The sequence below is a fragment of the Pituophis catenifer genome, unplaced genomic scaffold, assembly GCF_029215685.1.
Source record: "Pituophis catenifer annectens isolate HBS135680 unplaced genomic scaffold, rPitCat1.0.hap2 SCAF_1, whole genome shotgun sequence".
Classification (NCBI taxonomy): Eukaryota; Metazoa; Chordata; class Lepidosauria; order Squamata; family Colubridae; genus Pituophis; species Pituophis catenifer.
Window position 1 is genome coordinate 71,817,575 of NW_027256881.1, and position 14,080 is coordinate 71,831,654.

A 14,080-nucleotide genomic window follows, 5' to 3' on the forward strand; every position below is an offset into this window, starting at 1 on the left:
GATTGGAAATATGCCTCCTGGTTCAAATAATTAGTAGAACTTAATTCTAGCAGGGAGTTGTACAGAGATTAATGTCCAAAAATAGTTAAATAGAGCTGACATTGTAATGAATACTTGATCATTTTCCGTGTTGTGTGTTCTCCTGTATTGGAAGGATAGAAGCTATCATATTTCAGTTTTACATCATGACATTTCCCTGGGGAGGAAAAATAAAATATTCACAGTTGTGCTGTTGAACTTTGTGATGAAATTGTTGGAGACAGAGAATTTGTTTTTATATGCTATGCTGCTGATTTTTTCCCCCACCAGACAAGATCAAGTTCAAAAAAATAAGCTGCCTGTCATGTAAAAATATCATTTCCTTAATGGCTGTATCCTTTGAAATAAGCATGAAGAATTGTTTGAGTGAATGTGATGAAAATGCTTCAATCACCTCTAAGAGACTTTGCCATCTCAAATATCAAATATATGTCAGATATTGAAGAAAGACAAAATGATGTTTTAGGACTTTGAGTATTAACTATCATAATATGCACATGAATCAGGAGTCTGGAGACTCTAGAAAGAGTGCAGAGAAAAGCAACAAAGATGGTTAGGAGACTGGAGGCTAAAAAAAATGAACAATGGTTGCAGGAACTGGGTATGTCTAGGTTAATGAAAAGAAGGACTAGGGGAAACATGATAGCAGTGTTCCAATATCTCAGGGGCTGCCACAAAGAAGAGGGAGTCAAACTATTCTCCAAAGCACCTGAGGGCAGGCAAGAAGCAATGGGTGGATTACCTTTACTACTAGTTTGCAACAGGATGACGACATCCGGGGTGGTAGGCGGGGCCTCCCACCGGTTTTACTACCGGTTCTTGTGAAGCGGTCCAAACTGGGGGCAACCCACCATTGATGGAAACTAATCAAGGAGAGAAGCAATTTAGAACTAAGGAGAAATTTCCTGACAGTTAGAACAATTAATCAGTGGAACAACTTGCCTTCAGAAGCTGTGAATGCTCCAACACTGGACGTTTTTAAGAACATATTGGATAACCATTTGTCTGAAGTGGTGTAGGGTTTCCTGCCTAAGCAGGTGGTTGGACTAGAAGTCCCCCAAGGTCCCTTCCAACTCTGTTATTCTGTTAATCACAGCTAGTGACAAACTACAGATCACTTGTGAAATTATGATCAAGGAAAGTGGAACCAGCAGTTTTCATCCAAAGTATTTTACTCAGTTGCATCATGGGCCTTTATTCTTTCACTAGTCCCAAAGACAATCTTCCATTTCCCCTCCAAATTGTCTTTGAAGGTTTCCAGATTTTCTGGAATAGATTTAGAAGATGATGCAGAGGAGAAGGAGTCAATTCCACCAGTACTATTTGGTGAATGGACATAGCTAGATATAAGCACCTTTTCTGAACACAGACCTAGCTCCCTCCTCCCTAAGTACAGGTTATCAAAGTCAGTAGATAATATTTTACAGTAAAGTACATACCAGTGGTGGGTTGCTCCCAGTTCGGACCAGTTCTATAGAACTGGTAGTAAAACTGGCGGGAGGCTCCGCCCACTGACCCTGACATCATCAGAAGCAATCTGTGCATGCGCAAAAGCAAGGAGTGTGTGTGAGCGAAGCAAGCGTGCGTATGCACGCGATCCCATTGCGAACCGGTAGTAAAGGTAAGTAGAACCCACCCCTGGTACATACCATATACAGATACATATTCATCATTCAATTTTGTTTTCTTTCATGGTCAGCCATATTCAGTATATAGTATGGAAAAGGGGAAGAAAGCAGTGAGCCAAAAAATAAAGAAAGAACATAAGGGAAAACAGAGTGTGTTTCAACAGATTCCAAGGCCCTTGAGACAAATAACAGATTTAAGATGGTGGGAGAACAAGAGAAAATGTTGGGCAGATGTTTTGGGTTCAACAAGCTCCCAAACTCTTACATTCTTTGAGCTCCTGAATCATGGCATGAGAGTCTCAGCATTTCCTTCTGCCTAAGTTGGTATTGTCTAGTCATAGCCTATTGTACTCCATTGTATAGGGCAGTGATGGCTAACCTTTTTGCTGTCGCATACTAAAAGTGGGGGGAGTGTGGGGGGATCACGTGCACGCGTGCCCACACCCATTTTTCAATGCTCCCCCTTGCATATGCGCACGTGACTCCCTCACGTGACCCCCATTTTTGGTACACAATGGCACGGTGGGACCGGAAGGCCCATTTTTCACCCTCCCCAGGCTCCAGAGGCTTTCTAGGAGCCTGGGGAGGGTGAAAACGGCCTTCCTCACACACACACCCGGAGGCTGGAAACAGCCTGTTTCCTGACTTCCTGTAGGCCTGGAAGGCCCGAAAATCAGTTGGCCGGCGCGCTGGAGCTGAGCTAGGGCAATGCTCGTGTGCCCACCAACATGGCTCTGCGTGCCACCTGTGGCACACGTGCCATAGGTTCACCATAATGGGTATAGGACATTTCTTGAATCCAGACTTGGGAGCAACACCTCGATTTTAATCCAATGTTTCTCTGTGGTAGAGCATTGACTTTGGCAAAGAGACCTAGAAAGATGATTCTACAGGTATAGTCTTTGATATAAAAGAACAGCTTTTGGAAACAGCCTATTAATTCAACAGGTTTAATTTGTATAAAATAAAACTATTCATGGAATAGGACACTGAGATTATATATGAGATTCAATCTGCCATTACTGTTTTCCTTAATGGGAACTGCATCAGTCTAGCGGGAATGGAAAACTGGAATTCAATGAATTCAAAATTTTCTGGGACAAACTGAAAAAGTGGATTGTAAGTCGATGCACACTCAACTGATGCTACTGTTTTACTTTTGGAAGGTATTTTAGAGCAGAAACGATTAACAACCATTACATCTATAATTTAGTGAGAATGTTCTAAAAGAAGACAATCATTCTACAAAATAGTGTTTCTTTTCTGTTATTCATACCACTTGCAGAAACATTAACAGTACTTTTGACTAAATTTAAAAAAAAAATCTATTTTTGAAATAATAAATGCCAGGAATGTTCCTCTGGATGAGGCCAAGTGTAATAACTATTGTTGTTGACACATTGTAAAAAAAATAAAATCTGCTGATTCATGAGCAGAAGGGGGAAAAACTTGCTTAATGGCTCAATTTACACTGGTGATTTTGATGCCTGTCTCCTCCAATTATCAACAAATGTAATTTGAAATGGCCCATTAGATCCACAGGAACATTAACCCTAAAATCTAAAGGAAGATTTGAATGCTTTCTCACAATTCCTAAAATAAGTTACCACGATAAATCATTATTTTTCTCTTTTAACTCCAGGCATGTTTTTAAGGCAATTGCAATAATTGGGTTCCTATTACATCCCTGTTGACTGAATATGTGTTGTCTGCTAATCACCAATTTTTACTCCAGATTCAATCAAAGCAACAGAATTTTGGGGTTAAATACTGTATGCAGTTGGCTTGTTATACCATATTATTCCAATCTAAATTAATATTCTTAGCTAAATGCATAATGCAGGATGAGAACAAGGTCTGTTTGCTTTTCCAAGGGATGTTTGCACGGTGCTTGTAGTTCTATTGCTTCTTTATATGTATCGCATACTATATGGGCTAACAGCTGTCACTGTGAAGTATTATTTTTTTAACCTCCTTGCATAGGCTCCCTCTCTTCCCCAAATTCCTTGGTCTTCCTCTGTTCCTTCCCTGAGCTGCACCAGGAAAATTTTCCATTGCCTGACATTACTCATTGTACTCATCATTTTTGTTAGCAAACATATGTGTGTGCGCTTTTAAGTGTGCTCAGGCTCCTGATAGCCACACAGACAAGTCCAGGCAGTTTTTAGGCAACACTTTCTAGAAATGTTTTGCACTGGTCTTCTTCCTACAGCTGAGAGAGAATCCAAACTGGCCCAAATTCTCTTAGCTGACTTCGTGCCTTAACCTCTACATCAAACTTACTCTCATTAACAAGCGCTGGATTCCAAATATATATAAATCATAACTGCTTTTGAATGTTGCCCGTTTCTTTAAAACTAATACATTATCCACGGATGTAATCAAATAATGCAGGATGTAAGAATATTGATTAAGAAAATAGAAGAAAGTACAAAGAATCCATATTATCCTGAGCCATTATGAGCTAGTTCATTGAACTTCATGTACTGAAAATGGGCACTTAGAGGAAAAACAGATAGTGATTGGCTATACAAAATTAGAGGCTAGAGGCACTGTATCTAAATATATTCTTGCTTTTAGAAATCTGATTCCATACTTCTGCCTTTTATTTCTGAAACCGGATTCACCAATTCTATGTGTATTTGAAAATTTTAAACAGTTAAAAAAAAGTTACAATAGCCATAATGTAAGTATTTGCCCATTCTGCAAATAATCGCTATAGTTTATTATTAAATGTAATGCTAAATAGAAATCCAATACTAGATATTTTTATCTAACAGTTTGCATATTCATATATTCTTATAAAAAGCAATTCAGACCAACTTGCAAGAACTAGCAAAAAAAATTACTTTTGTAGACAGAGAGCCATATTTATTCAAAAATCTGAAAGAATCTGGTTGTATGTTTTTCAGAGTAACACATTTTATTAAAATGCTAAAGTTTTGCTTTTGTTCACAATTTTCTTCAAAAGAAAATCTCCTTGCCTCAATAATTCATTTAATTTATTCCAACCATGCTTATTATTTGCTGTCAATTTTTCTCTCTTTGATTCAGAGCATCTACCTTCACTTTGATTCTGATCAGTCTGGCACAATGTCTTCCCATGAACTTCGTCTTGCTTTAAAAGCAGCAGGTACCAATTTTTCTGACTGGCTTTTGCAATATGTGACCATTTTGGACAATTTAGGACAATACCTTGTACAAGGAAAAGAAGGTTGTGAGGTCAAGTGTTTCAAGATTGCTCTCCCTAAGGCAGAATTTGCATCAAGCCCACTTTCTTTACTAAGACACAGCTAATCACTGTTTGAGACATATAGTAAAATAATAAAGCCCAAATCTGCTATTTTATACCAATTGATGCTGCTGTCACTGCCAGAGAAGTAAGCAGAGCAGTCACCTATATTTTATTTATCATATGTAGTACATTTTTATTAAAATCAAATGTCTGGATATAGTATTATAGGAGAAGTGTAAGGTCACTGTGCCATTTCAGATTGTTTTATGAAAACGGAGACTTTGGACAACTATGTAGTAAAATTGGTTCTAAAATACTGCTTGTGTGTGCTATATACAGCATAAGACCCACTCTGGTGCTCAAACATGAGAATATTTATTTATTTCATTTTTATCCCACCTTTATTATTTATAAGTGCCTCAAGGTGGCAAATATACATTACATAGTACTCCATCCTCCTCCTATTTATCAAGTTGCTAGTTCAAAATGAAGGAGAAACTACAACAGGAGTATGCCAATGAATAAATCATATGATGTGTAAGTGAACCAAATATCTAAGTATCCGAATAAAGGGCTAGTGCAGTTGGCTGCCATACATTAATTAAGTCTGAAATCGTTTAATAAAGTTTCTGCATTTTCAAACATAGAAACTTATGTGCAATGATATTAAGTTGTGAGAGTTGCTTTAGAAGAAAGGTATTAACTTTAGCCATCTGCTGAGGTCCCTGAAGGCAATTTAACTGGACTATAATTCCCATTAAAGGTATGGCATAAGACCAAACATTTTTATTTTTTACTTCTTCCCCTCTTCTTTTCTGTCCTGAATCTCCTCTCCTTCAGCTGCATTGGCAAACCCCAATGTTTAAGTGTTGTACCTTATGATTCTTGATGAATGTATCTTATCCTTTTATGAGAGCATATGTACCAAGACAAATTCCTTGTGTGTCCAATCACACTTGGCTAATAAAGAATTCTATTCTATTCTATTCTATTCTATTCTATTCTATTCTATTCTACTCTACTCTACTCTACGTAGTCACAGATGGAGTGAAGTTGTCCAACTGACACATGGATTCCAATGGAATGAGTAGGGCAATTTCCCCACCAGGCTTCAGTCATCCTGTGCATCGTTCTCTAGAAGAGATGCAAAGGTGGAAGACGAAGTTAATTACGGTACTACTAGATTATAACACACATACATATGTTGATGCAGTAAAGCATTCTGCATTTGCCATTTTAATAACCATTCCTATAACTTGGAGAACATCTCTCAGAGCTTATTACAGCCAACAAATGGAATCTACATCAACTCCAATGGGGTACATCCATCTGGAAGGCTATTTCTGCCATTGCTATAAAACCCATAATTTTAAGTTTTGACATCTTGAGAAAAAAATATATCAATCTGTAGTGGCCTGATTAAGTTTGAAGGGACAAGATGGCGACTTTTCCACATCCCTTTACTATGTATTTCACAAATGCATCTACCCCTGTAAGTGATGCAAAGAAAAATAAAAAGACTACATAGTTGAATGCAGCTCCAATTTGAGAAGTCACCCTATGTGGTGGAGATTAGAAGAGAAGGAGTACCTTCAGTTCAACTATCCATTTCAGACTTGGGCTTTAAGAAGTCCGGAATAAGGTCAATTATTTTGGACATATTTCTGATCCAGCAATGAGCAGGTTATTGAACAGGTCGCACAACAGGGGAGGATGGTGAAAAGTATAGAGGAGCTTCTTCCTTTCTCTCTCTCTTCTCAAAATAATATATTTGTGCATATGTATAATTCTCCCCAGGATCATACTCTGTGCCAGTATTTCTCAACCTTGGTGGCTTTTAGTTGTGTGGACTTCAATTCCCAGAATTCTCCAGCCTGCTGGCCAAGGGAAACTGGGAGCTGAGTCCACACAACTGAAAAGTGCCAAGGGTGAGAAACATGGCTCCATGCATTAAATGAGATTAAAAGATATGTGTAACCTGAGTGCCTTGCTAGGAATTGGTCTGTATCAGTGGTGGGTTGTCCCTGGTTCAGACCGGTTTGCAAGAACCGGTAGTAAAACTGGCGGGAGGCTCTGCCCACTGACTCGGATGTCATCATAGGTGATCTGCGCATGCGCGGGTACGATACAAACCGGTAGTAAAGGTAAGTAGAACCCACCCCTGTATCACTGACTTATAAGACCCAAAATATGTTTTAAAGATAAAAACCATTTTTCTCAGATTGCCAAACTTTGCATGGATTATGACAATATCATTTAAAAGAACGTTTTCAAATTACTGGATTGAAGATTAGCCAAAAAAATGTTTAAAACCCTCATATTTACCTTTCTTTAAGGATTGCAGCTCAATAATCATCTGCTGCAGCTGATTGTATTAAGGTATTCAGATGATCAGCAACAGATTGAATTTGATGACTTCTTAAACTGCCTAATTCGCTTGGAAAATGCAAGCAGTGAGTATCTCTTCATAGTGCCATTTGTTTCCTTACTGAGTGCATTTTTATCAGCAGTAATATGTGATGCACCATGAACGATCATTCCAGTTATTTTAACTTCATTCATAATTTGGTTTTGAATGAATTAAATCCTTTAAAAAAAACAATCTTTTTATTTAAATAAATTTTTATAGAAATTTTGTGTACAGAATAAAAACTAACAAGAACTACTAATATTTACATTGAAAGAAAGCAGAAAAAGAAAAAGATAAAAGTAGAGAAATCAAAGAAAAGAAAAAAAGATTCTAAAGAAATTTATCCCAATTTTATTTTACAGCAGTTTTAAGTATAAATATAAGTTAACCTCTTTGGTCACAGCATCATTTACATTTTCTCTATAATCTATTATTTTTATTCTAATCCTTTCAAACAATTTATCATGACCTCATTTTTTTTCTTTTCCCCACAAAAAAATCAATCAGAGTTTGAATCAGTTAAATCCTAACAATGGATAATCTTCCACATGTTTTCTCAGAAATAAGTCCTCTTGCATTTTTTGGGACCTAATTAAAAATTTAAGATAGTTATACAAAATAAGGAAATCAATTCTGTAAATTTAGAATGAATATATTTAAGGAACTATCTATAGGATTATAGCTTTGATGGTCTACATATATGGAATACAAGTTAGAAACCATCTACTCATTGTGCAGGTCATGTGATTTCATATCCACATGAAATCATTTCATGAAAGGCAGAATTCTACAGAACCATCTACAGAATGTTTACAAAATTAGTAATAGAAACCTGATGAATGGTGATACGACATGTCATCAGTGGTGGGTTGCCCCCGGTTTGCACCGGTTCTATAGAACTGGTAGTAAAACCAGCGGGAGGCTCCGCCCACTGACCCTCACATCATCAAAACGCTTCTGCGCATGCCCCGCTGCGAACCGGTAGTAAAGGTAAGTAGAACCCACCCCTGCATGTCATTCCTAAATTCTGAAAAGTCCCAGTGGTAAATATTTGAAAATCCTGACATTAATCAAGGTAACTCAAAGTCATGTTAGGTTGTTTCAAAAATATCCAAATGTCACCTTCATTTTTGTCACTAACCATAAAGAACATTTATCTGGCATAAATAAATGTCTGAAATAATCTTCAATTTTGCAGACATCATCGAAGTTTCCCACTGGGACTTCTGGAATCTTACCTATTAATATTAACATTTGCTTTAAGTTTGACATTTTATTGAAAAAGAGGTTTTGAATATTTCAGTGGCTGAAAATAACACTAAAATTCTTCTTGCAGGAGTATTCCAGGCATTATGTGTGGAAAACAGAGATTTCATTAACCTCCATATAAATGAGGTAACAAAAGCAAAACATTGTCAGTAGAGATAGTTTGAGGATAGGATTTTTCATTTTTCTTTTGTCTCTTCTACTTTCCTCAATTCCCTTTTTACTGGAATGTTATACTGGGGACATAATGGAACTAAATGAAGAGATGACTTCCTTTCAGATGGTTCCTTAAGATGGTTCTTCATGTCTTGCTATGTTATTGTGCATTCGTTCAATTCTTGAGGTCGCTTAAAAGCAGGGTCACATAAAATGCCTCTGAGACTGAGCTACAATCTGCCTCCACAATGCAGACATGAAATGGTATTGTCTACATAACTATATTGTGGACACTGTAAGCACAGTGATTAGTGGAATTTCCAACTTATTTTTCTCTTCTCATTCTGTCTCAATTACCAATTTACCAGTCATTCTTAATACATTGAGGAGGAAGGGGCAAGTGGTCTCTAGTCTTTGTTTCTATAGTATATGGGATTAAATTTGGAGGTAAATTTATTTGTTTGTTTGTTTAGTTAGTTAGTTAGTTAGTTAGTTAGTTAGTTAGTTAAACATGTATGATAAAACAGGTATAAGTATAAACATGGACATGGACACAGGAAGCGAGTACGAATAAATGGGGACAGTAGGACAGGGACGGTAGGCACACTCGTGCACTTATGCATGCCCCCTTACAGACCTCTTAGGAATGGGGTGCGGTCCACGGTAGACAGTTTAAGGTTAAAGTTTTGGGTGTTTGAGGATGTAACAACAGGAAGTGCAATCCAGGGATTGACCACTCTGTTTGTTCTGTCCGCAACCCCACGCATACACACCAACAGACGTTCAGGAGTTAAAGACCAAACCAGCCGGCAAAATCCTTTTCCTTATGATAACGGAACTTGGCAACAACGTAGTGGCTGCCTGCCAAGAGTTTATTATTTACAAAGAGGAGAGATAACTTCTCCCCACTTCTGATACATCAAAGGAAAGCAGCTCAATAATTACGGAATTAATCAAGTCCAGAGATACTCCAGCAAAGTCTTAAAGCAAAAGTCCGGCAATGCAGAATCGCATGGAAGCTTTCAGCTTTGTTCGTCACAAGGTTTGACTGGCCACCACGCTCCCTTTTATATCCTGTGGGGTGTGGTCCAGTGACTCAGCCTAATCTCGGGCACGCCCTTTCTTCTGTTGCGCGCACTTATCTCTGCGACGCTGGCGTGGGTCCAGCCAAGACTCATTACCCTCATCACTGTCCATCTGTGGCTGCGTGGACGTGCTTGGCCCTGGCCCTATCTCTTGCCCTTCGGCGGACACCGAAGGCATTGCCAGAGAGGAGGGTCCTGGAGAGGGAGGCCTTGCCAACTCCTCCTCTTCACTCTCAGAGTCCTCTCCTGACGATGACACAGGCTCTGGTAACGGAGCCACAACACTGTTGCTGAAGTCGTATTTTCTGCAATCGAGTTTGGAGCGGTTTACCTTGAGTTTGTATCTATTGTTTGCCCGTGTATTATTGCGGTTGAAGCTGAAGTAGTCATTGACAGGGAGGACATTGTAGCAGACAATTTTGTGTACTACGCTTAGGTCAGACCGTAGTTCTAGGTTGTCCAAGCCCAAAATTTCAAGCCTGGTGGCATAATTCTATTGTGAGCAGAGGAGGGGAGTACTCTTCTCATGAAATACCTCTGGACTCGCTCAATTGTATTAATGTCCGATATACAGTGTGGATTCCAGGCAGACGAGATGTATTAGAGAATTGGTCTGGCAAAGGTTTTTTATGCCCTAGTTTGTAGTACATTGTTACCAGAGAAGAAGCTTCGCAAGATTAGGTTAACAATTCTTAATGCCTTTTTGGCAATGCTGTTACAGTGAGTGCTGGGGCTCAGATGGTTTGAGATGAGTACTCCTAGGTCCTTGGTAGAGTGAGGGTCGTCTCCAAGGTTGTATCCGCCCAGCTTGTATTTGGTATTCTGATTTTTGTTGCCAATGTGTAAGACAGAACATTTGTTGGTTGAGATTTGAAGTTGCCAATTGTTCGACCATTCTGACACATAGTCAAGGTCGCTTTGTAGGGGAGCAGTATTGTCGGTGGTGTTAAATAGTTTTACATCATCAGCGAAGAGGATGCAGCTGCTTATAATATGATCGCAAGACTGATTCCCTCAGTCTGTGCTGAGCTTGAGGAATGGATGACAGGCAGCAAAATCCCCCTCTCCATTTTCCTCCCATTTGCCAAAAAGCCTCCCGTTCACCTCCCAAAAAGAGGGAAAAAGCAAAGCAGCTGGCTGCGGAGCTGCCAGCTTCAGGGAAGTAGCCCAACAAGCAGAAGTGCTGCGCCCAGAAAGAGAAGGGCAAAAGCAGTATTTGCACTGCCCCAAGGGGCCAGAGGGCTGCAGCTGCAGCCAGATGGTTGCCCCACCCCCCTGTGCCCGCACTGTCACTCGTGCTGGCCACACCCATCCTTCCCAGGCTTATTTTCGGGGTAGGGGTAATATTAGGCCCAACCCCCAAATTAGGGGTTGGTCATGTTTTCGGAGAAACACGGTATCTATTTGGTCATGATGTTTTTGGACTAACCTTAGGCATGTTGCAGAATCCAATCTGGCTCAGTCATCGGGACCAGAGGTTTTTGTCTTCCAAGCTGGAGCCCATCCTCAGGAAACCTCTCTATGTGCTGTGTATGGTATTTATATGGCCAGAATATAATTTTGAGACAGAGCACTAACTTATTTCTCTATTCAGATACAGAATACTTTGCATAACAATAGTGCTTCTCATGAATAGACATTCACAGATGTCACCCATTCAAAATATGAACAGGCAGAAAGTTTCCAGTTCCTGATAAAGTGGAAGATATTGAATATAACATTTGCGTTTTTCTTTCTCTCTCTCTTCTCATTAGTTTATCAATTTGACTATGAACATCTGAAGGCCTTGAACACGGAATTCAGCCAGTCTCCCAACATGTTTCTGAATTGAACTGAGTTCACATTTTCCCCTATCACTGAAAATTACAAGGAATGTTTGTATTGTCAATTTTCTTATAATCACCTATTGTGAATATGTGGTTTTAGAACTCAAATGCAAATAAGTATTTTCTAGATTTAAAGTCCTATTATTTCAGCCAGCACAGGATAATGGAAAGATAATAGGATCTGAAGACCTAAACATCTGGAGGGCAGTAAGCTGAGGACGTTGCATCAACATCTATTTGTATATGAATATATTGCACGAATACATGCTGTAACGAATTACTGTTTAGATGACATAAATGAATAGCCCTAAGCAATTATTGTCTTTTGATTTAACGTAATTATGTTGGTTCCCAATAAACATTTTGTTTCTATTTATTTGTCTCCAGCTAGTCTTTAAAATCATCTAAATTTGGGCCAATTTCTTATATGATTGCATTGCCAGAGATTTCCACAGTTTATGCATACTACAAAGATGTGCATCTTTTCATTGGTTTTTCATCTTGCTTCATTTAACTTCTGTAGATGACCCCTGAGTTCTGAGAGAGGTCCTTAATTCCAGAAATATTAAATGTTGCATTTTGTACATCTGGAGCTCTTCAGCTCATCTGCTGTTACTCATCATTTCAGCCCCAGTGGCTTTGCTGTTCCTTTTCCTAAACAGATCAAGAATCTCCATCTGGCGCTGCTAGATGTTTTGTGTTTCTTTATGGAGATCATAAACCAACCTTGTTTGACTCCACATCTATGTAGCAAGAGCATTAAAAGTTCAGTGCAATCATTCAGGTTTCCCTGGATTCCATCCGGATGAAGAATGCAAGTCCAATCGTACATTCAATTGTACATTCAATTTGTGGGGAGAGGAACATCTTCTCTCAATATTCAGGATCCAGACCTTCCTCCTTTCTAGAGTTCTATTGTAATTATAGCTTAGCAATAAAAGGGAATTACCTGACTCTGTAATACAGGTAGTCCTCGACTTACAACAGTTCATTTAGTGACCATTCAAAGTTAGTGAAAAAAGTGACTCGTGACTTTTTATAAGTTTTTTCATACTTACAGTGCATTCAGAAAATATTCAGACCAGTGGTGGAATTCAAATTTTTTTTACTGGCATTTGCCAGTTCTCTGAACTACTCAAAATTTCTGCTACCGGTTCTCCAGAACCTGTCAGAACCTGCTGAATAGCACCCCTGATTCAGACCCCCTTCACTTTTGTTATGCTACAGCCTGATTCTATAGTTGTTGAAATCCATTTTTTCCCCTCATTAATCTACATTCAGTACGGAAGCGATGCGAACCGGTAGTAAAGATAAGTAGAACCCATCCCTGGTGAGATGATTATACTGACACTGTTGTGCATTAGAAAGGCAACATTCTGTTTGAAGTTGAGAAAAGTCTTCCAAATAATCAGGTATTAGCAAAAATTTCACAGATTTGAATCAATACGAGCCAAGAATATTTAATAAGGAATAAAAGGCAAATGCTTTACAATTGTGAATTTAGGGCACTATTACTTAATATGATAGGCATTAGATCTTTAAAATCTCAGTGGAGGTCTTTCCTAACACCAGTCTGGTTGGCTGCCCAAACATACCATGATCAAATACAGAACTTTCAGCAATACTAGGCAGTCTTTGCTCTCCCAGTGAGCCATGAAAATTCCCATTCTAATTCTGGGCACAAAAAATGTAATAAGGTTACTCTCTAAACTGGAAAATCTGTTTTTACTGTTGAGAGGCTAAACAGTTGCCAAGAAAACTAAGCTGACAGATAAAATCAACCTTGTCTTCTCATAATATAAGCAAAAGTCTGTCTGGATTTTCTCCACTGAGTTTAATTAGTTTGACCGTTACCAGTAATGTTATTTTCATGATTGGTAATGTGCTAAATTCATAGATGGATGCTTCTATAGAAACTCGGAACAAAAGGAGCCCAGTACATTTATAGACCCTAGAGGAGAAGTCTGCATACTTCGATGTGAGGTTTGCTGACAACATTTGTGGGTCTGTATTCTTATTAACGCAAAGGCTGGCCCCATCTGTTGAAAAGAACAGATGGTTGCCATTAATCAGAACTTTAATTCCAGAACCCATCTTTTAAGAAAGTTTAGTTGTGCACGAACTTCAACGTTTGTTTGACTCCCAATTTGTCTTCTTGGCAACAGTGTTTTGTTTTTACTTTTAAGCTTCTTCATAGTTAAGTCATTAGTCTCTTGGTAGAGACTACCTCTTCCTCTACCTTGTTTTCCTCACAATTCTGGTTTACTTTTAATCTCCCTCTGGACTTCATTGTCCACACATTAAAATAATCAGAAGTCAATATGGATTATAGAGGAATGTAAATGCTTGCTATGTGAAGGTTGGTAATGTATTTTCATTTTAAAATTGGCTACTGCTAGGTAGAAAAAAGGGCATAAAACAGTGTCTTACTGGAT

At 38.6% G+C, this 14,080-nt stretch overlaps 1 protein-coding gene across 3 annotated transcripts in view; it reads left to right on the forward strand.

The window, feature by feature from the left end:
* Nucleotides 1-11,600, forward strand: part of CAPN9 (calpain 9) — a 50,617-nt gene extending 39,017 nt beyond the window's left edge. For all 3 annotated transcript variants that reach the window (XM_070951005.1, XM_070951013.1, XM_070951022.1), the window contains 6 exons: nt 310-371; nt 2,718-2,786; nt 4,722-4,800; nt 7,239-7,355; nt 8,649-8,707; nt 11,574-11,600. In XM_070951005.1, the coding sequence (XP_070807106.1) occupies nt 310-371; nt 2,718-2,786; nt 4,722-4,800; nt 7,239-7,355; nt 8,649-8,707; nt 11,574-11,600 (413 nt within the window). The remainder of the gene's footprint in view (nt 1-309; nt 372-2,717; nt 2,787-4,721; nt 4,801-7,238; nt 7,356-8,648; nt 8,708-11,573) is intronic.
* Nucleotides 11,601-14,080: the final 2,480 nt, after the last annotated feature.